This window comes from Cherax quadricarinatus, chromosome 42, assembly GCF_038502225.1.
Source record: "Cherax quadricarinatus isolate ZL_2023a chromosome 42, ASM3850222v1, whole genome shotgun sequence".
Classification (NCBI taxonomy): Eukaryota; Metazoa; Arthropoda; class Malacostraca; order Decapoda; family Parastacidae; genus Cherax; species Cherax quadricarinatus.
The window spans coordinates 18,830,575-18,852,177 of record NC_091333.1 but is presented as its reverse complement, the minus strand read 5'-3'; the positions used below and the strand labels follow the sequence as shown (position 1 = coordinate 18,852,177).

The 21,603-nt window shown below is 38.9% G+C and overlaps 1 protein-coding gene across 3 annotated transcripts in view; it reads left to right on the top strand.

Moving 5' to 3' along the window:
- LOC128695712 (serine/threonine-protein kinase PLK4-like) overlaps positions 1–21,386 on the top strand; it is a 108,789-nt gene extending 87,403 nt beyond the window's left edge. For 2 of the 3 annotated variants that reach the window (XM_070093376.1, XM_070093379.1), the window contains 2 exons: positions 11,160–11,330; positions 19,981–21,386. In XM_070093376.1, the coding sequence (XP_069949477.1) occupies positions 11,160–11,330; positions 19,981–20,223 (414 nt within the window). In that variant the 3' untranslated portion in view covers positions 20,224–21,386. Of the gene's footprint in view, positions 1–4,333; positions 4,465–11,159; positions 11,331–19,980 lie in introns of those variants that run through there. The other variant, XM_070093378.1, reaches the window with a different exon arrangement.
- The last annotated feature ends 217 nt before the right edge of the window (positions 21,387–21,603 follow it).

The window sequence follows — 21,603 nt, the reverse complement described above, 5'->3', positions numbered from 1 at the left end:
GAAATGGACTAATCTAATTCAAAATAATCTAATTCACAATATTCTAATTCACAATATTCCCAATAATAGCACCTGTACATACTTCTGGAATGAAATAATATCGTAAACCGGGGGTCCACTGTATTTTCTTTTTGGGGATTTTCTTTCTTTTTGGGTCACCCTGCCTCGGTGGGAGACGGCCGACTTGTTGAAAAAAAAAAAGGAGAAATTTTTGTTTTTCCTTTTGGGCCACCCCGCCTCGGTGGGGTATGGCCAGTGTGTTGAAAAAAAGAAAGATCTTGTATATAGGTACAGTGGACCCCCGGTTAACAATATTTTTTCACTCCACTCCAGAAGTATGTTCAGGTGCCAGTACTGACCGAATTTGTTCCCATAAGGAATATTGTGAAGTAGATTAGTCCATTTCAGACCCCCAAACATACACGTACAAACGCACTTACATAAATACACTTACATAATTGGTCGCATTGGGAGGTGATCGTTAAGTGGGGGTCCACTGTATATAGGTAGTAGGTTGGTAAACAGCAACCACCCAGGGAGGTACTACTGTCCTGCCAAGTGAGTGTAAAGCGTTTTACATGATGATAGGATTGCTGGTGTTTTTTGTCTGTCTCATAAATATGCAAGATTACAGGTACGTCTTGCTACTTCTACTTACACTTAGGTCACACTACACATACATGTACAAGTTTATTTATACACACTCATCTGAGTTTTCTTTGATTTTATCTTAATAGTTCTTGTTCTTAGTACTTTTCCTTTTATATCCATGGGGAAGTGGAATAAGAATCTTTCCTCCGTAAGCCATGCGTGTTGTAAAAGTCAACTAAAATGCCGTTAACAATGGGCTAGTAACCTCTTTTCCTGTAGAGATTACTAAAAAGAAGAAGAAGAAAATTTTCAAAGTGGGATGTCTGAATGTGCATGGATGTTGTGCGTATGATAAGAAAGAGATGATTGTGGATGCTGTGAATGAGAAGAAGCTGGATGTCCTGGCTTTAAGTGAAACAAAGCTGAAGGGACTGGGAGAGTTAAAGTGGAGAGAAGTAAATGGGATTAGGTCAGGGGTTTCAAATAGAGTTAGAACTAAAAAGGAATAGCAATAATGTTGAAGGATAAGCTATGGCAGGAAAAGAGGGAGAATAAATGTATTAATTCAAGGATTATGTAGAGTAAAATAAAAGTTGAATGTGAAAAGTGGGTTATAGTAAGTGTATATGCACCTGGAGAAGAGAGAAGTGTAGAGGAGAGAAAGAGGTTTTGGCAGTTGATGAGTGAATGTGTAGGAAGTTTTGAACCAAGTGTGAGAGTACTTGTGGTTGGGGATTCAGTGCTAAGGTGGGTAAAAATGTTGTGGAGGGAGTAGTAGGTAAATTTGGGATGCCAGGGGTAAATGAAAATGGGGAGCCTTTAATTGAGATATGTGTGGAAAGAGGTTTGGTAATAAGTTATACATATTTTATGAAAAAGAGGATAAATAAATATAGAAGGTATGATATAGCACGTAATGAAAGTAGTTTGTTAGATTGTATGTTGGTGGATAAAACGTTGATGGGTAGGCTTCAGGATGTACATGTTTATAGATGGCAACTGATATATCGGATCATTATTTAGTTGTAGCTACAGTTAGAGTAAGAGGTAGATGGGACAAAAGGAGAATGGCAACAAGAAATAAAGGAGAGGTGAAAGTGTATAAACTAAGGGAGGAAGAAGTTCGGGCGAGATATAAGCAACTATTGGCAGAAAGGTGGGCTAGTGCAAGTATGAATAGTGGGGGGGGTGGGGGTTAAAGAGGGTTGGAATAGTTTTAAAAATGCAGTATTAGAATGTGGGGCAGAAGTTTGTGGTTATAGGAGGGTGGGTGCAGGAGGAAAGAGGAGTGATTGGTGGAATGATGAAGTAAAGGGTGTGATAAAAGAGAGAAAGGTAGCTTATGAGAGGTTTTTACAAAGCAGAAGTGTTATAAGAAGAGCAGAGTATATGGAGAGTAAAAGAAGGGTGGAGGGGGTGGTGAGAGAATGTAAAAGGAGAGCAGATGATAGAGTGGGAGAGGCACTGTCAAGAAATTTTGATGAAAATATGAGAATATTTTGGAGTGGGATAAACAAGCTAAGAAAGCCTAGGGAACAAGTGGATTTGTCAGTTAAAAGCAGAGTAGGGAAGTTAGTAGATGGGGAGATGGAGGTATTAAGTAGATGGCGGTAATATTTTGAGGAACTTTTAACCCGTAAACGGTCCAAACATATACATACGTTCTTACCGCTAGCTCCCCAAATGTAAATTTACGTTTTATTTTTCCTGCCTCTAAACTTGGCACGATTGGCCTGAGATGCCTGGTCAGCATAGAATGGGTCTTAACACTCAGTGTGCACCATATTAAAAAAATCTGGGCCAGTTATATTGAGGGCCAGCTAGAGCAAACAGTGGGGCAAACACCAAGGATTCACTGATGTAATTTAAGAGGAAAGCAATGTTAACCCCAAGTTCAGGGTCTGTCTATCTGTCTCTGTCTATTTATGTCTATCTCTGTCTCTGTCTATCTCTCTGTTTTTGTCTCTATCTGTCTCACAGGTACACACAAATACAATTATATATGGTGTAAATTACCTAGGATAACCTAAAAAATCTGGAGTGCTATATTGTGCTTGTAGATATAATGCATAAGAATACCTGTTGGTTCACAGTGGCTCTCTCTGAGACAGACAGACAAGCAGAGAGACAGAATGAGACAAGCAGACAGAGAAATAAGACAGAGAGACAGATAATTAGAATCACTGTCAGAACAAAGATTAGTTATGAAATGACAAGAACTACAATAAATTGTAATTATCAGAACATAAAAATTATATAAAATAACATAAAAATGAGAAAAAATGGTATATCGGCAACACTTCTGCAAGCGGCAGGACTATATGTTGCCGTCAGGTGAGCATTAAGTGCCAACTTTGCAGCCTCATATCTCCGTAAGTACTGGCCCTAATTTTTTTATTTTAATCCTGTAACACTTAGGAAAATGTGCTCTTTATTTTCATTAAAAAATGATTTTTTTATTTTTCAAAATATTCAGGGCACTGGGGTAGTGAACGTATATATACGTTTGGACTGTTTACAGGTTAAATGTCGACGAAGAAAGGGAGGCGGTAATTTCATGCACTGGCAAAGGAAGTATACCATCTTTTAGGAGTGAAGAAGAGCAGGATGTGAGTGTGGGGGAGGTGCGGGAGGCATTACGTAGAATGAAAGGAGGTAAAGCAGCTGGAACTGATGGGATCATGACAGAAATATTAAGAGCAGGGGGATATATAGTATTGGAGTGGTTGGTATTTTTGTTTAATAAATGTGTGAAAGAGGGGAAGGTACCCAGGGATAGGCAGAGAGCATGTATAATTCCTTTATATAAAGGGAAGGGGGACAAAAGAGATTGTAAAAATTATAGAGGAATAAGTTTACTGAGTATACCAGGAAAAGTGTATGGTAGGGTTTTTATTGAAAGAATTAGAGGTAAGACAGAATGTAGGGCTGCAGATGAACAAGGAGGGGATGTATAGATCAAGTGTTTACATTGAAGCATATATGTGAGCAGTATTTAGATAAAGGTAGGGAAGTTTTCATTGCATTTATGGATTTAGAAAAGGCATGTGATGGAGTGGATAGGGGAGCAATGTGGCAGATGTTGCAAGTATATGGAATTGCTTAGTTAATCTTAAGTTAATTTTAAGCCTGCCCATAATGCTCTGCATACAACGGGCTTTTGGCATGTTACACTTAACCACTGTATTTCTTTGTACATCTGTGTATCATGTCCAAATTAATAATAAATAAATAAATAGGCAGTAAGTTACTAAATGCTGTAAAGAGTTTTTATTAGGATAGTGAGGCTCAGGTTAGGGTGTGTAGAAGAGAGGGAGATCACTTCCCGGTAAAAGCAGGTCTTAGACAGGGATGCGTAATGTCACCACGGTTGTTTAATATATTTATAGATGGGGTTGTAAAAGAAGTAAATGCTAGGGTGTTCAGGAGAGGGGTGGGATTAAATTACGGGGAATCAAATACACAATGGGAATTGACACAGTTACTTTTTGCTGATGATACTGTGCTTATGGGAGATTCTAAAGAAAAAGTGCAGAAAAAAAAGGGCAGAAAGTTGAAAGTGAACATAGAAAAGAGTATGGTGATGAGGGTATCAAACGATTTAGATAAAGAAAAATTGGATATCAAATTGGAGAGGAGGAGTATGGAAGAATAGAGTGTTTGCAGATATTTGGGCAACTGATGCCTTACTGTCACTTGTATAATGTACTGCGGGGTAAAATGAAACAGAAATCCATTACAGAATTTATGCACACTCCAGTACAACCATCGGCTTCAGTACCAGAACCTCTACCATCCACCTCAGCCCAGTAGGGCCACAGCATAACTCTCCACTCTTCACAATCATCCACAAACACTAGCACCCACAATTTAAGGTAAGAAATACTATTATTTCTGTTGCATTTATAGTCTTAAGCAGTAAAAACAACATAATACATCATGACAGTGAACTACAGTTACATATTCACTTTTATTTTTTTAAGATCTGGAGGTCTAAAAAAAAGTTGTTTGGCTTTTTTTGGGCTCCCAGGAACGTAACCCTATTTTTCCCATAAGTTCTTCAGTTTATCTAACTCAGATTTAACCAACATGGCATTTTCAGGAACGTAACTACTGTGTAATATAACGATCTACTGTACTTCCTAACATCCCTGTGGCTCATCTGTGTTTTTAACTTCCAGCTGTGTCCCCAGGTTCCTGCTTCTTGCCTCTTAAACAGTTTGACCTTATCTTCCCTATCAATTCCCCCAAGTATTTTGTATGTTGTTATCATGTCTCCATTGGTTCTTCTGTCCTTCAATGTTATTACATTCAATTTCGTTACCTTCTAGTAGCTCATGCCTCTTAGCTGAGGAACAGTGAGTTGAATCAAAAATAGAAGTAAAGTACACAGTGTTGATAACTTGTTTGTTTGCTTATTTGTAGTTAGACTAGAGCTATGTTTGTAGTGTCCCATCTTCACAAGTGTTTTCTGATGCAGGTCTTAGTCATACAATGATCCATAGCTTTTGGTCATCTGACTGAGGCTTTCCACTGGCTTACTGGTTCACCCCCTTTAAAAGTTATGGTATAAGATGTGTATTTATATAGCACTTAGTACCACTTTGTGAAGAAAAGCTTTCTTGGAATTATTTGGTGAAATTTTTTCCCAGTTTACAACTATGATTTGTTGTTGTTCTTCCTCTTGATGGTGCTTTAGAAATCTTCATTTTTTCCTATCCTTTTATGTTCCTGTATATTGTTAATCATGTCTCATCTTTATATATCACCTAAGGAAGGTAGGCATTTCTAACTGTTCGACTTTCTTTGTAACTCATACTTTTTTAGACTGTACCCATTTTATAGCTCAAATTTGAACATTCTTTCTCCTCAAGGCTGATTCCTCAGTGCTAGTGAGGTGGCTCTTGGCCTGGTAGGTGAAGCTCTCGCTTCACATGCTGAGGGTCTGGGTTCGATTCTCAGCAAGGGTGGAAACATTGGGCATGTTTTCTTACACTTGTTGACTATGTTCGCCCATCAGTAAAATGGGAACCTGGGTGTTAGTCAACTGGTGTCGGCCGCATCCTGGGACAAAATTGAGCTAATTTGCCTGAAATTTTCTGCATAACAAAGGGGCTTTGTCATTGATGTCAGCTAGGCCTGTATACCTTGTACATGTATTTGTAGAACTAAAGATATTAAAAATTATTATTAACTCTTTCAGGGTTTCCGACGTACTAGTACGACTTATGCACTAGGGTTACTGACGTACTAGTACGCCTAAATTCTAGCGCCTTCAAATTTAGCGAGAGAAAGCTGGTAGGCCTACACATGAAAGAATGGGTCTATGTGGTTAGTGTGCATGATATAAAAAAAAATCCTGCAGCACACTGCATAATGAGAAAAAAAACTTTGACCCGTGTTTTTGGTTCAAAACAACAACTTTGCACTGCATTTTCGTATGGTATTTATGGTTGTATTCTAGTTTTCTTGGTCTCATTTCATAGAATGGAAGACATATTACAGAAATTGAGATGATTTTGATTGGTTTCACAATGAAAAGTACCTTGAAATTGAGCTCAACGTAGCAGAAATGTTCGATTTTTACCCAAGTTCAAAAGTAAACAAATCATGCCACGCGTCCAATACACGTCAGCTGGTGAGTCTGATATTCTTTCACAAGTGCGCTGATATTATTTATACCATTTCTACACTAATGCAGTAGTCTGCATAACAGTAAATCTTCTATTTTTTGTGAGAATAAAAATTCAAAGTGGAAAGCAAAAGAAATGTAAGAGGGGCATGGGGATGTGACTAATGAACAGAAGAAATGTTATTTTAGTGCCAGGAATGTCTTTATTGTTTATTCTGGACCCTATTTGGAAATTGGCATCTTTTGAAATTTGTGTGAAATTGGCAAAATTGCTAAATTCTGACCACTTTATTGGATAGTTGAAATCGGTAAATGGGTGGTTTCTTGTACTCATTCGATAGAAAAAACGAAGTTCTAGTGAAATAGTTATGATTTATGTCGACTAGTACACTGGAATTGGCCGAAAATAGGGCTCAAAGTGGGCAAAATCGCCAATGCGTAAACATCGTCGAGACCGCTAACTTTATGAGAGCATAATTCTGTAAGTTTTCCATCAAATTTCATACTTTTGGTGTCATTATGATCGGGAAAACATTCTCAATCTTTTCATAAGAAAAAATAATTTTTTTTTTTTTAAATTTTGGTGACCCTGAGAACAAGTCTCTGAGAGGGTCTGGTGACCCTCAAAGGGTTAAATCTCCAGCCCATCTTTCATGGGGGACTGATTGATAAACCTGTCTTTACCTTCATTCAGCCTTAATTTTATGTAAACTAGGCTGTGTGATCAAATATATTCTTCATCCTCCCCCTATTATTCCTTCTAAACTTGATCCCATTCATAATCTAGGGTTACATTTGTGTGTTGGGGCTTTTCAGTCTTCCCCAGTCAAGAGCCCATACTCAAAGGCGAATACCCTCTCTCTGCAAGGTCAACACAATGCCCTGTGTGTCTTATTTGTCCACTTCTACAACCTTCACAATCCTTCCATATCTATAATGTAAACAAATGTTAGTATGTTTGATTTGTTTAATCATTATCCCATTTATTATGCCTATTTCCTCTCCATATTTACTCTGTGTTGACTTCCTTGATTTGCCTCAGCTTAATGTTCACCCTGCATTTTACTTTTCCTTCCCCTCTTCCATGTGCAAAAGCTCTCTTTGCCTACTACAACTTCATACTCACTCTTTGTTCAACATTTCCATTCTCATTTTCCTGCTATTGCACTATACACTGAAGGTTTTAAATTCCTCGGTGGTGTTTGGTATTCAGTTGCTTTTCCCAAAAGAATAATCCAAGGTCATTTACTAGAAACAGCCAGTGTTTTCACAGCAGAATTATAACCAGTTCTCACTGCTATTGTACACAGTGCACCCATGTCTGCCTCATCATTCTTAGTTATTTTGGACTCATGGAGTGCATTACAGACTACTCAAAAATTAATCTCCCCTCACCCCAGTGTTCTTAGTATATGGCTTTGGTTTTGTTATACAGTGGACCCTCGACTAGCGATATTAATCCATTCCTGAGAGCTCATCGTTAGACGAAATTGTCTTTAGCTGAATTAATTTTCCCCATAAGAAATAATGGAAATCAAATTAATCCGTTCCTGACACCCCAAGTATGAAAAAAAAATTATCACATGAAATATACATTTTCTTACACACAAAAAGACATGCACAATTACTACTGTACTAAATAAAGAATACATGACACTTACCTTTATTGAAGATCTGGTGATGATTGATGGGATGGGAGGAGGGGAGATGGTGGAAGTTGTTATTGTTTGGAAGGGATATCCCCTTCCATGAGGACTTGAGGTAGCTAGTCCTTTTCCAGGGTTACTTCCCTTCTTCTTTTAATGCCACTAGGACCAGCTTGAGAGTCACTGGACCTCTGTCGTACAACAGATCTGTCCATAGAGCTCTGTACCTCGCGTTCCTTTAAGATTTGCCTAAAATGGGCCACAACATTGTCATTGTAATGGTCACCAGCATGGCTTGCAATAGCTGTGTTAGGGTGATTTTCATCCATACAGGTTTGCAGTTCAACCTACTTTGCACACATTTCCTTAATCTTTGAAGTAGGCAACTTCTTCAATTTCTCTCTCCCCTCCTCTGAAGCAGTTTCCTCAGGTCTGGCCTCTTGCTGTTGCATATGCTCTTGCAGCTCATCAGTGGTTAGTTCTTCATTGTCCTCCTCCACCAACTCTTCCACATCCTCCCCACTAACCTCCAACCCCAAGGACTTCCCCAATGCCACAATAGATTCCACTACTGGCATAGGCTTCTCAGGGTTAGCCCCAAACCCTTTAAAATCCCTCTCTTCTACACATTCTGGCCACAATTTCCTCCAAGCAGAGTTCAAGGTCCTCTTAGTCACTCCCTCCCTTACCTATAAGGTTTACACAACTGAGGATACTAAAGTGATCTTTCCAAAACTCTCTTAGAGTCAATCGAGTGTCTGAGGTCACTTCAAAGCACTTTTGAAATAGCTTTTGTGTAGAGTTTTTTGAAGTTTGAAATGACCTGCTGGTCCATGGGCTGCAGGAGAGGAGTGGTATTAGGAGGCAAAAAACTTCACTTTGATATAGCTCATGTTCCCAGAAATTTGCTCTGCCAAGTCTGAAGGATGACCAGGAGCTTTGTCTAATACCAGGGGGCATTTAAGGTCCAATTTATTTTCCAGGAGGTAATTTTTCACAGTGGGGGCAAACACATGGTGAAACCAGTCATAGAAAAAGTCCCTAGTGACCCATGCCTTACTGTTTGCCCTCCACATCACACACAAATTAGCCTTGAGGACATTGATTTTCCTTAACACTCTGGGAGTTTCAGAGTGATACACCAATAAAGGCTTCACTTTGCAATCACCACTAGCATTACCACACAACAACAGAGCAAGCTTGTCTTTCATAGGCTTATGTCTTGGGAGTGCCTTTTCTCCCTTAGTAATGTAGGTCCTGTTTGGCATTTTCTTCCAAAACAGGCCTGTTTCGTCACAATTAAACACTTGTTGGGGTTTCAATCCTTCAGCCTCTATGTACTCCTTGAATTCCTGCACATATTTTTCAGCCGCTTTTTGGTCCGAACTGGCAGCCTCGCCATGCCTTATCACACTATGTATGCCACTACGATTCTTAAATTCTTCAAACCAACCTTTGCTGGCCTTAAATTCACTCACATCACCACTAGTTGCAGGCATTTTTTTTTAATTAAATCGTCATGCAACTTCCTAGCCTTTTCACATATGATTGCTTGAGAGATGCTATCTCCTGATATCTGTTTTTCGTTTATCCACACCAATAACAGTCTCTCAACATCTTCGAGTACTTGCGATCTCTGTTTCAAAAACAAACTTGCACCTTTTGCAAGAACAGCTTCCTTGATTGCCGTTTTGCTGGCCAAGATAGTGGCGATGGTTGATTGGGGTTTCTTATACAACCTGGCCAGCTCCGAGACATGCACTCCACTTTCGTACTTTGCAATTATCTCTTGCTTCATTTCCATACTAATTCTCACTCTTTTTACCACAGGTTTGGCACTAGAAGCTTTCTAGGGGCCCATGCTGACTTATTTTGCAGTTAAAAGCACTTAAAACACTGTGATAATATGAAATGTATTGAATGTATGCGTAGATGCGACCTCACTGGCTGGCTTGTAAACACTGGCACACATGGGGCAGCTGAGGTGCGCTCAGGCCAAACGTGGACGTGTACCGGATGAATCACGTTGGGCGAGTTTTTTATCATTAGCCAGGCCAAAATTTTTAAGCTCAAACGCTTCGTTGGGTGGATTTAACGTTATGCGATGTGTTCGTTAGCGACCAATTATGTAAGTGTATTTATGTAGGTGCGTTTGTACGTGTATGTTTGGGGGTCTGAAATGGACTAATCTACTTCACAATATTCCTTATGGGAACAAATTCGGTCAGTACTGGCACTGAACATATTCTGGAATGAAAAAAATATCGTTAACCGGGGGTCCACTGTATTTCCAATAAACACAAAGGAGTCTTCACTACAGATTCATACACTCTCCAAGTCATCCTATTTTGTTCCATCCTTCTTAAATATCCAAACCACTTCAACAGCCCCTCTGTAACTCTCTGGATAATACTTTTAGTAACCTTGCACCTCCTTATCTCAAGCTACAGATTCTCTCCATAATATTCACACCACACATTATCCTCAGACATGACATCTTCACTGTCCCCAGCCTCCTTCTTGCTGCAACATTCACAACCCATGCTTCACACTCATATAGGAACATTAGTACCATTATACTCTGATACATTCTCCTTTTTGCCTCCATAGATAACACTCTTTGTCTCCACTGATGTTTCAATGCACCTTTTTCCCTTGTCACTTATATGGCTCACCTCATCTTTCATAGACGTATATGCTGGCAAGTCTACTTCCATATATCTGAACACATTCACTTCTTCTATGCTCCCTTTCTCCAATCTGATATTCAAGGTTTGCAACAAGCACTCAGCCTTCAGCTTACAATTGAAAATCTGGGTTTGATCCTGGGCTGGTGGAGAGGTTGGGCCTGTTGCTATATACCTGTTGCCCCTGTTCATCTAGCAGTAAATAACTAGAGTACCTGGGTGCAAACCAACTGTTGTGGGTTGGATCCCATGGGAGGGAATATATATATATCTTACATAACTTTGGAATAACTTTAGGTAGGATAATACCTCTTTGCTTATAAATTCAGCCGTGTAAATATTATCTGTGATCATCCCCACAAGGATGGGGAGTGCAGAGGAAGAAACACTGCTAAGTATGAATGTGTTGAAATGTTATCAGTGACCAATTCTTGAATGGGTACAACACTACAACAGGGCACTTATCTTTTTTTTTTTTTAAATTTTCCTTTAAAAAATATGTATTTGAGGTACTTCTGGTTAGGATTTTTATCAGTGAGACATATTCATTATTGTTTAAAATACCTTTCATATATTAAGCTTTTTCTTTGTTTTTCCCATCAGCTTGGATCATTTGAAGATTCACTTGCTAGCTATCAAGTATTGGGAAATTCAGCTCCTCGTGTGAGAGTGCCGCACACTCCTCACACCTACAGTAACCTTCTGGTGAATACGTGTGAGGTCAAGCATCCTGTGTCTCGTGTGTATGTACAGAATATTGGCTGGGCATCTCGGGTAAGAACCACAAATTTTTAAAGCCATAATACTGTGTTAGCACTTTATTCATTGCTTCATTTATTATAAAAAATCATGAACTATAAGAAAGCTTAATTAAAAAGCTTTGTGCTAATAATGTCTTCCTATTTTATGAAATGAGGATGTACTTGTCCTTGAAAAGAAGATAGAGAAGATGAGTCCCTAGTTCTGTCTTTTCACTCTATATTGCAGAGTGTGGGGCTATTTACACTGTATTTTTGTCATTATAAACACAGTATGACAAAGTGCTTGAGACCATTTCAACATATTGCTAGACTATGTCTTGGTAGATAAAATGTTGAAGGGTAGACTTATGGATGTGCACATTTTTAGAGGACCAAATGGTATGTCAAAACAATTATTAATTGATAAGTTAGATAGAGTAAGAGGAAAGCAGAGTAAAAGGAGAATGGCATTTTTTTACAAAAAAAAAACAAAACAAAAAAGAGAATTAAAAGTGAATGAATTAATGAAGGAGAACACCTCTACTTATTGTCTGGGGATGGGGTAAAGCTATGCATACAAAAACTCCACATTTACTTCAAATGCCTGACCTTAAGAATTTACCATGAATAGTATAACCCCATATTCACACCAGCAAGGTAAATGCTGTACATGACTGGTATCTTTCTTTCTTTCAACAAACCGGCCGTATCCCACCAAGGCAGGGTGGCCCAAAAAGAAAAACAAAAGTTTCTCTTTTTAAATTTAGTAATTTATACAGGAGAAGGGGTTACTAGCCCCTTGCTCCCGGCATTTTAGTCGCCTCTTACAACACACATGGCTTACGGAGGAAAAATTCTGTTCCACTTCCCCATGGAAATAAGAGGAAATAAACAAGAACAAGAACTAGAAAGAAAATAGCAGAAAACCCAGAGGGGTGTGTGTATATATATGCTTGTACATGTATGTGTAGTGTGACCTAAGTGTAAGTAGAAGTAGCAAGACGTACCTGAAATCTTGCATGTTTATGAGACAGAAAAAAAGACACCAACAAATCCTACCATCATGTAAAACAATTACAGGCTTTCGTTTTACACTCCCTTGGCAGGACGGTAGTACCTCCCTGGGTGGTTGCTGTCTACCAACCTACTACCTATGACTGGTATATAATACCAATAAGATGAAAATTAGACACATATGCAACATCTGGGTATATTTAACCCTTTGACTGTCGAGGTCGTATATATACGTCTCATGAGGTACCGTGTTTGACGTATATATACTCATAAATTCTAGCGGCTTCAAATCAAGCAGGAGAAAGCTGGTAGGCCCACATGTGAGAGAATGGGTCTGTGTGGTCAGTGTGCACCAAAAAAAAAAAAAATTCTGGAGCATGCAGTGCATAATGAGAAAAAAAACTCCGACCATTTTTTTTAATTAAAATGCCGAGTTTGTGGTCTGTTTTCGTATAGTATTTATAGTTGTATTCTCGTTTTCTTGGTCTCATTTGATAGAATGGAAAACATTTTATAGAAATAGAGGTGATTATGATTGATTTTACTATAAAAAGAACCTGGAAATGGAGCTCAAATTAGGGGAAATGTTTGATTTTTGCTGATGTTCAAAAGTAAACAAATGATGTCATTTTCCAATAAATGTCCAACTAGCCATTCTAATATGCAGTCATGAATGGGTTGACGTTATTTATACAATTCTTACAGTATTGCAGTAGTCTGCATAACAGTAAATCTTCTATTTTTTGTTTGAATAAAAATTCAAAATAGAAAGCAAGAGTAATATCAGATGGGCTTGGAGACATGACTGATGAACAAAGAACATGTTATTTTAGAGCCAGGAATGTCTGCATTGTTCATTCTGGACCTTATTTTGAAATTGTCATATTTTCAAATTTTTGTGAAATTGGCCAAATTGCAAATTTCTGACCATGTTATTGGGTAGTTGAAATCGGTAAATGGGCAGTTTCTTGTACTCAGTCGATAGAAAAAATGGATTTCTAAAAAATAGTTATGAGTTTGGTCGACTGGAACAATGGAATTAGCCGAAAATAGGGCTCAAAGTGGGCAAAATCTCCAATTTGTAAATGTCGCTGAGGTCGCTAACTTTGCGAGAGCGTAATTCCGTCAGTTTTTTTTTATCAAATTTCGTGTTTCTGGTGTCATTACAATCGGGAAAAGATTCTCTATCATTTCATAAGATTTTTTTTTTTTTTTTTTGTTGTTTTTTTTTTGAAATTTTGCGACACCAGGAGACACTTCAGGATTGGGGGTTGCGACAGTCAAGGGGTTAAAGTAGACATTTCACCATCCAGTGGCTTTATCACTACAAATTCTAGGAATTTGCATTGATAGAATTTGTATTGATAAAGCCACTGGATGGCAAAACGTTTACGTTAAAGATACCCAGATGTCGCATATGTGTCTAATTTTCATCTCGTTGGTATTGTATACCATTCATGTACAACATGTCAGACACTGCAACATCATGGAATCTTGGTTCAGAGGACATCTGCACAACCTTCACTTCTACTAACCTGTTCCTTGGGTATGACCTATGTCCACTGGGGAATCCCGCCTACCATCGACAATGCCTTCATCTGCTACCTGTCCCCTTTTCACCTGATGCCAGTATATAAGTGCCAGCCTTCTTGCCTATGCTCCAGATTCTTCATGGCTACGGTGCTCTTCACACCAACTCCAAGGCTGAGGGACTGATTACCTCATCTTTTGTATATAGTTCAACTGTCTTCAAATTATGTCCTAGAATTTGCATTGATAAAGCCACTGGATGGTGAAATGTCTACATTAAAGGTACCCAGATGTCGCATATGTATCTAATTTTCAAGATAAAACCTAACAAAGCGATAAAAATATTAGGGGTGTCACAGTATCGATATCGGCTAAATTTGATGGTGTCAGTATTGACCTAAAATTAAGTACGTACAGTGGTACCTTGACTTACGAGTACCCCAACTTATGAGTTTTCCGAGTTACGAGCCATCGCTTGGTAATATTTTTGCTTTGAGTTGTGAGCCAAAATCCGAGTTATGAGCGAGCTTCAGATACACCACCACTCGCAGGAGATATGGAGGAAATATCAAAAGCCTCGATAATAACCAATGCTTAACATCCTTTCAATTTTGACACCACTGGTAATGTCATCCTGCCGGAATGTTCTATAACGTATGCCCTAAGTAAAGAAAAACAATTCTGGAACATGAGTAATGCATGTTCGGCAGGCCGGTTGGTTGGGTGGCCAGCTGGCTAGCCAGCTGGCTGGCCGGCTTGCTCTGGCTGTCTCTATCTCCTTCTGTCTATCTGCATCTATCTATGTCTGTTTGTGTGTCTATCTCTGTCTCTATCTCACAGGTACACATAAATACAGTTATACATAGTGTAAATTACCTAGGATAACCCACAAAATCCAGACAAAGTGCTATACTATGCTTGTAGATATAAGGCATAATAGGCATGACTGTCAAGTTATATACGTTTTTACTTGTTCAGGAATCAGATGTGACAACTCTGTATCATGTGTAATACCTGTTGGTTCATGAGCAGTTCTCTCACTCAGATAGAGAGAGACATAGAGAGAGAGAGGAAGACAGAAACACATTTTCTTATTTAAAAACCCGTAACAAAAAAATTGGGGTGGTTTTTTGGGGGCTGGAATGGATTAATGGCATTTCAATTAATTTCAATGAGGAAAATTGATTTGATATACAAAATTGAGTTATGAGCTCTGTCACGGAATGAATTAAACTCGTAAGTCAAGGTACCACTGTACAGTGGACCCCCGCATAACGATGGCATCGCATAGCGATTTTTCCGCATAACGATTACTTTTATCGGAAAATTTTTGCCCCGCATACCGATTAAAAACCCGCATACCGATTTTCGTCCGAGACGCGTCCAATGTGCCCTCAGCCAGCCTCACATGTGCCGCTCCGTCCCATTGTTTACCAGCCAGCCTCCGCGGTAACATCCAAGCATACACTCGGAATATTTCGTATTATTACAGTATTTTCGGTGCTGTTTCTGGAAAATAAGTGACCATGGGCCCCAAGAAAGCTTCTAGTGCCAACCCTACACCTCAAAGGGTAAGAATTACTATAGAGATGAAGAAAGAGATAATTGATAAGTATGAAAGTGGAGTGCGTATAGCCGACCTAGTCAAGCTGTACAAGAAACCCCAATCAACCATCGCTACTATTGTGGGCACCAGAAAGACAATCAAGGAAGCTGTTCTTGCCAAAGGTTCAACTGTGTTTTCGAAACAAAGATCGCAATTGATGGAAGATGTTGAGAGACTCTTATTGGTGTGGATAAATGAAAAACAGATAGCAGGAGATAGCGTCTCTCAAGCGATCATATGTGAAAAGGCTAGGAAGTTGCATGACGATTTAATTAAAAAAATGCCTGCAACTAGTGATGATGTGAGTGAATTTAAGGCCAGCAAAGGTTGGTTTGAGAGATTTAAGAAGCATAGTGGCATCCATAGTGTGATAAGGCATGGTGAGGCTGCCAGTTCGGACCACAAAGCGGCTGAAAAATATGTGCAGGAATTCAAGGAGTACATAGAAACTGAAGGACTGAAACCTGAACAAGTGTTTAATTGTGATGAAACAGGCCTGTTCTGGAAGAAAATGCCAAGCAGGACCTACATTACTCAGGAGGAAAAGGCACTCCCAGGACATAAGCCTATGAAAGACAGGCTTACTTTGTTGATGTGTGCCAATGCTACTGGTGATTGCAAAGTGAAGCCTTTATTAGTGTATCACTCTGAAACTCCCAGAGCGTTCAGGCAAAAGAATGTCCTCAAGGATAATTTGTGTGTGCTGTGGAGGGCAAACAGTAAGGCATGGGTCACTAGGGAATTTTTCTATAACTGGTTACACCATGCATTTGCCCCCAATGTGAAAAATTACCTAACTGAAAAGAAATTAGAACTTAAGTGCCTCCTGGTGTTAGACAATGCCCCTGGTCATCCTACAGACGTGTCAGAGCGACTTTATGGGGACATGAGCTTCATTAAGGTGAAGTTTTTGCCTCCTAATACCACTCCTCTCCTGCAGCCCATGGACCAGCAGGTTATTTCCAACTTCAAGAAACTGTACACAAAAGCTCTGTTTGAAAGGTGCTTTGTAATGACCTCAGAAACTCAACTGACTCTAAGAGAGTTTTGGAGAGATCACTTTAATATCCTCAATTGTGTAAACCTTATAGGTAAGGCTTGGGAGGAAGTGACAAAGAGGACCTTGAACTCTGCTTGGAAGAAACTGTGGCCAGAATGTGTAGACAAAAGGGATTTTGAAGGGTTTGAGGCTAACCCTGAGAATCCTGTGCCAGTTGAGGAATCCATTGTGGCATTGGGAAAGTCCTTGGGGTTGGAGGTTAGTGGGGAGGATGTGGAAGAGTTGGTGGAGGAGGACAATGAAGAACTAACCACTGATGAGCTGCTAGATCAACTTCAACAGCAAGAGGCCACACCTGAGGAAATTGCTTCGGAGGAGGGGAGAGAGAAATTGAAGAAGTTGCCTACTTCAAAGATTAAGGAAATCTGTGCAAAGTGGCTTGAAGTGCAAACCTTCATGGATGAAAATCACCCTCACACAGCTATTGCAAGCCGTGCTGGTGATTATTACACTGACAATGTTGTGAAACACTTTAGGCAAGTCATAAAGGAACGAGAGGTACAGGCCACTATGGACAGATATCTTGTGCGAAAGAAGTCCAGTGACTCTGAAGCTGGCCCTAGTGGCATTAAAAGAAGAAGGGAAGTAACCCCAGAAAAGGACTTACTACCTCAAGTCCTAATGGAAGGGGATTCCCCTTCTAAACACTAACACACTCTCTCCCCTCCTCCCATCCCATCAATCATCACCAGATCTTCAATAAAAGTAAGTGTCATTTAATTGTGCATGCCTTTTTCAGTTTGTGTGTATTAAAATTAACATTTCATGTGGTAAAAAAAATTTTTTTTCATACTTTTGGGCGTCTTGCACGGATTAATTTTATTTCCATTATTTCTTATGGGGAAAATTGATTCGCATAACGATTATTTCGCATAACGATGAGCCCTCTTGCACGGATTAAAATCGTTAACCGGGGGTCCACTGTATTAGTATTGATATTGGTGGTCACGGCCTAAAATTGAGTGTTTTTATCGTCAAAAATTGTCCCATCCCTTAAAAATATTAAATTAGGAGTGGAAGGCAGAAGGGAAAGGGGTCTTCCCAGGAATGGTTGGAGGGAGAGAGTGAGGTTTTGAGTGTTAGGGGCTTGAGTATCCAACAGGCTTGAGTGAGTGTGTTAGGCAGGAGTGCATGGAGACAAGTGGTTTTTAATGGACATGCTGTTGGAATGTAAATGGGGTAACTTTTATAAAGGGATTCAGGGAAACAGGTTAGTCAGACTTGAATCCTGGAGGTAGTAAGGGTAGTGCCTGCTCTGTAAAGGAAGGTTAGGTATGTTGCAGTTAGAGGGGTAATCTGATAATAATGTCAGCATACTTCGCTCGCAACACTTGCTCTATTCTCAGCTTCTCATGAGCAAAATCTTTTGTTAATTACAATAACATATAGGATAAGACCTGAAACACATCAGTCATATTGTGCTTCATATTCATGCTTGTTAATTTACATCTTATCTCAGAGGCTCTCTGAAGAGTTTGCAATCTTGTATCTATTCTTCATTCATTCTTGCAGTACTGGCATGTACAGTAGTCCGCCCATATCTGTGGGGGATTGTTCCAAGACCTACCATGGATACCTGAAACCGTGGATGGTAGCGAACCCCATATATAAGTTCTTTTTCGTTTACGTACATACATGTGATAACGTTTAATTGATAAATTATATACAATAAATGGAGAATTATCACTTTTTCACTGATGGGAAGAACTTCACATCCATCATCACTACTTTTGCATTTTGTGACCATTATTAAGCAAAATTAAGACTTATTTTTGGGTCACAGTAAACAGCGGATAACTGAAACTACAGAAATGGAATCCATGGATACAGGGGTTCTACTGTATTATTGTAGGTTGATCATTGTAAACAAAGAAAGTTGAAAGTGAACATGGATAAGAGTAAGATGATGAGGGTATCAAATGAAAAATTGGATATCACATGGGAGGGAGGGAGTATGGAAGAAGTGAATGTGTTCAGATATTTGGGAGTTGACTTATCAGCAGATGGGTTTATGAAGGATGAGGTTAACCATAGAATTGATGAAGGAAAAAAGGTGGGTGGTGCTTTGAGATATTTGTGGAGATAAAAAACGTTTTCCATGGAGGCAAAGAAATGAATGTACTAGAGTATAGTGGTACCAACACTCTTATATGGGTGTGAAGCATGGGTTGTAAATGCTGCAGTAAGGAGGCTGGAGGCAGTGTAGATGTCATGTCTAAGGGCAGTGCATGGTGTAAATATTATGTAGAGAATTTGTAGTGTGGATATTAGGAGGAGATGTGGAGTTAATAAAAGTATTAGTCAGATGGCTGAAGAGGGGCTGTTGAGGTGGTTTGGTCATTTAGAGAAGATGGAATCAAGTCGAATGACTTGTAGAGCAAATAAATCTGTAGTGGAAGGAGAGCAGGGTAGGGGTCATCCTAGGAAAGGTTGGAAGGAGGGGGTAAAGGAGGTTTTGTGGGCGAGGGGCTTGGACTTCCAGCAAGCGTGTGTGAGTGTGTTAGGAGTGAATGGAGACAAATGGTTTTTGGCACCTGACGAGATGTTGGAGTGTGAGCAGGGTAATATTTTGTGAAGGGATTCAGGAAAACTGGTTAGCCAGACTTGAGTCCTGGAAGTGGGAAGTACAATGCCAGCACTTTAAAGGAGGTGTTTGGGATATTGACTGTTTGGAGTGACATCTAAACTGTCATACCTGAGCACTTCTGCAAAGACAATGATTATGTATGAATGACAGTGAAAGTGTTGAATGATGAAAGTTTTTTCTTTCTTTCTTGGCTTACCCTGCCTTGGTGGGAAATGGCCGATATGTTTAAAAAAAAAATCTTTAAATTTACCAGAGTTTCTAGGAGTGTTTCTGTTTGTGGCTGCCACCTTAACAAAGGGAAACTATGAAGGGAAGATATAAAGATACAGATTTGCTTCCACTTCCAGTTTAGGGGACATATACCAGAATAACTGTAAGAATTACTGAAATCTCAGAGAGCAATAAATCTGTTAGGTTTCAGTGAAATTGGATGAACTGTACCACTGACAGTCTTTTTTTTTTTTTCAACAAACCGGCCGTATCCCACCAAGGCAGGGTGGCCCCAAAAGAAAAACGAAAGTTTCTCTTTTTAAATTTAGTAATTTATACAGGAGAAGGGGTTACTAGGCCCTTGCTCCCAGCATTTTAGTTGCCTCTTACAACACGCAAGGCTTACGGAGGAAGAATTCCGTTCCACTACCCCATGGAGAACCACTGACAGTTACTTGTGCATATTTGATATGGGGTAACCCATGCAAGATACAGTGTATGTAATAGATTAGTTCATGTAATTAGTTCATGTAATTTTACTAACTGAATAGGAAATTTGAAAAGATGTTCAGTTCAGTACTGGTATATGAAATGTAGTCAGTGAGGCAAGGAAACTGATTTTCAAATCATGATGTTTAGGGTAATGATAGCATTTATCATTTTATTACCAAAACCAGGGCCGTAATGGTGTAGTGTGTGTGGAGTATCTGGATGGAACGCAGGTTGAAGTAAGCAGTAACTCTCCCAAAGTGATCTTCACCGATGCTTCTGGTGTAGCTACAACATTTGAAGTGAAGGACAAACTGCCATTAGCACTGCAAAACAAATTGTCTCATATGTCAGCCGTGTTAAATTCTCTGACATATTCTCCTGCATCAAGTACGCCGCCTCCATCTTCATATGTGGGTGGCCTCCGCTGATATCACTACAACTCTATACCTGAGAATAAATGAATTTAAGAATTTTAGTTATGCTGAATACAGTTAATAATGCATATGAAGATTACCTGACAAATGTGCTGTAACCTTGCACATCATGAATATATTAGCTCGAATATGAAACTTTTGGGAAAATATATGTTGTATGTAGTGCACTGGAAAACTAGTTTGAATGAAGTTGTTGATGCATGTTTTCATGTCTTTTATGTTGTTTTACTAGGCTCTTCCACTAGACTTTAGCTAACTCAAAATAATAGTTTTTAATAAAACTGAATCTCATAAATGTAAGTCATTGTTTATGAAGTAGGAAATTTACAATATTCATTTGCAGCTAGAGATGAAATATAAAGAATTAGATAGGCATAATTATGGAACAATAATGAGAGAATTATTATGACTCAGGATAAAAAAAAAAAAAACAAAGGGATACAACAGAAACTATAGCTTGTGGACTCAAGTTAATGAATGTCTTTTTCAAGTCAAAATAACTCGTCTTCCATACGAAACTGTACAACCACTGTGTCTTCCTTAAAGGATGATAAAATCTGTGCAAAACAAAATTTGCACAGAAACAAAACCAATATTTTCACGATTGTTCCTAGATTGCCATGGGTGTCAATAATATTATGTCAACAATTTTTATAATTTTTTTATTAAAATAAGTGTCTGAGAACAAATGGGCATAGCTTAGTATTTCTATGAAAGCAAAACACGCATACATGTACGCCCTCTCACCCACCCACCCACCTGCCTAAAGGAACTCCCACCTGTCTGCCTCTCACACACACTCACACTCACTCTCACACTCTCGCTGTCACTCATTCACTTTGACTTGTTGTAGGTTTTATTTTTTTTCTCTTAGTAATAAGGGTGTTTAATTAAAGCTCCTTGTAAAAAATAATACTTATTATTGGTGTGTACAGAAAAATTAAATTATAGCTTCCATGGAAGTCTTCCAATATTTTGTATTTTTAAAAGATTAAATCAATATAAAATATTAAATATAAATGTTAGGGACAGGTTCTTCCTCCAGTATCTTTAAGATCTTTGCACAATTTTTAATATTTATATGCTTTTGTTTACTTATACAGATAATGTAATATTATTACAGTATATTGAATCTTAATAAAATGTATTTGCTTTTAGATTTTTATTTTTTTTTTTATTAACATATTGGCCATTTCCCACCACGGTAGGGTGGCCCGAAAAAGAGAAACTTTCACCATTATTCACTCCATCACTGTCTTGCCAGAGGCACACTTACACTACAGTTATAAAGCTGCAATATTAACACTCCTTATTCAGAGTGCAGACACTGTACTTTCCATCTCCAGGACTCAAGTCCGGCCTGCTGGTTTCCCT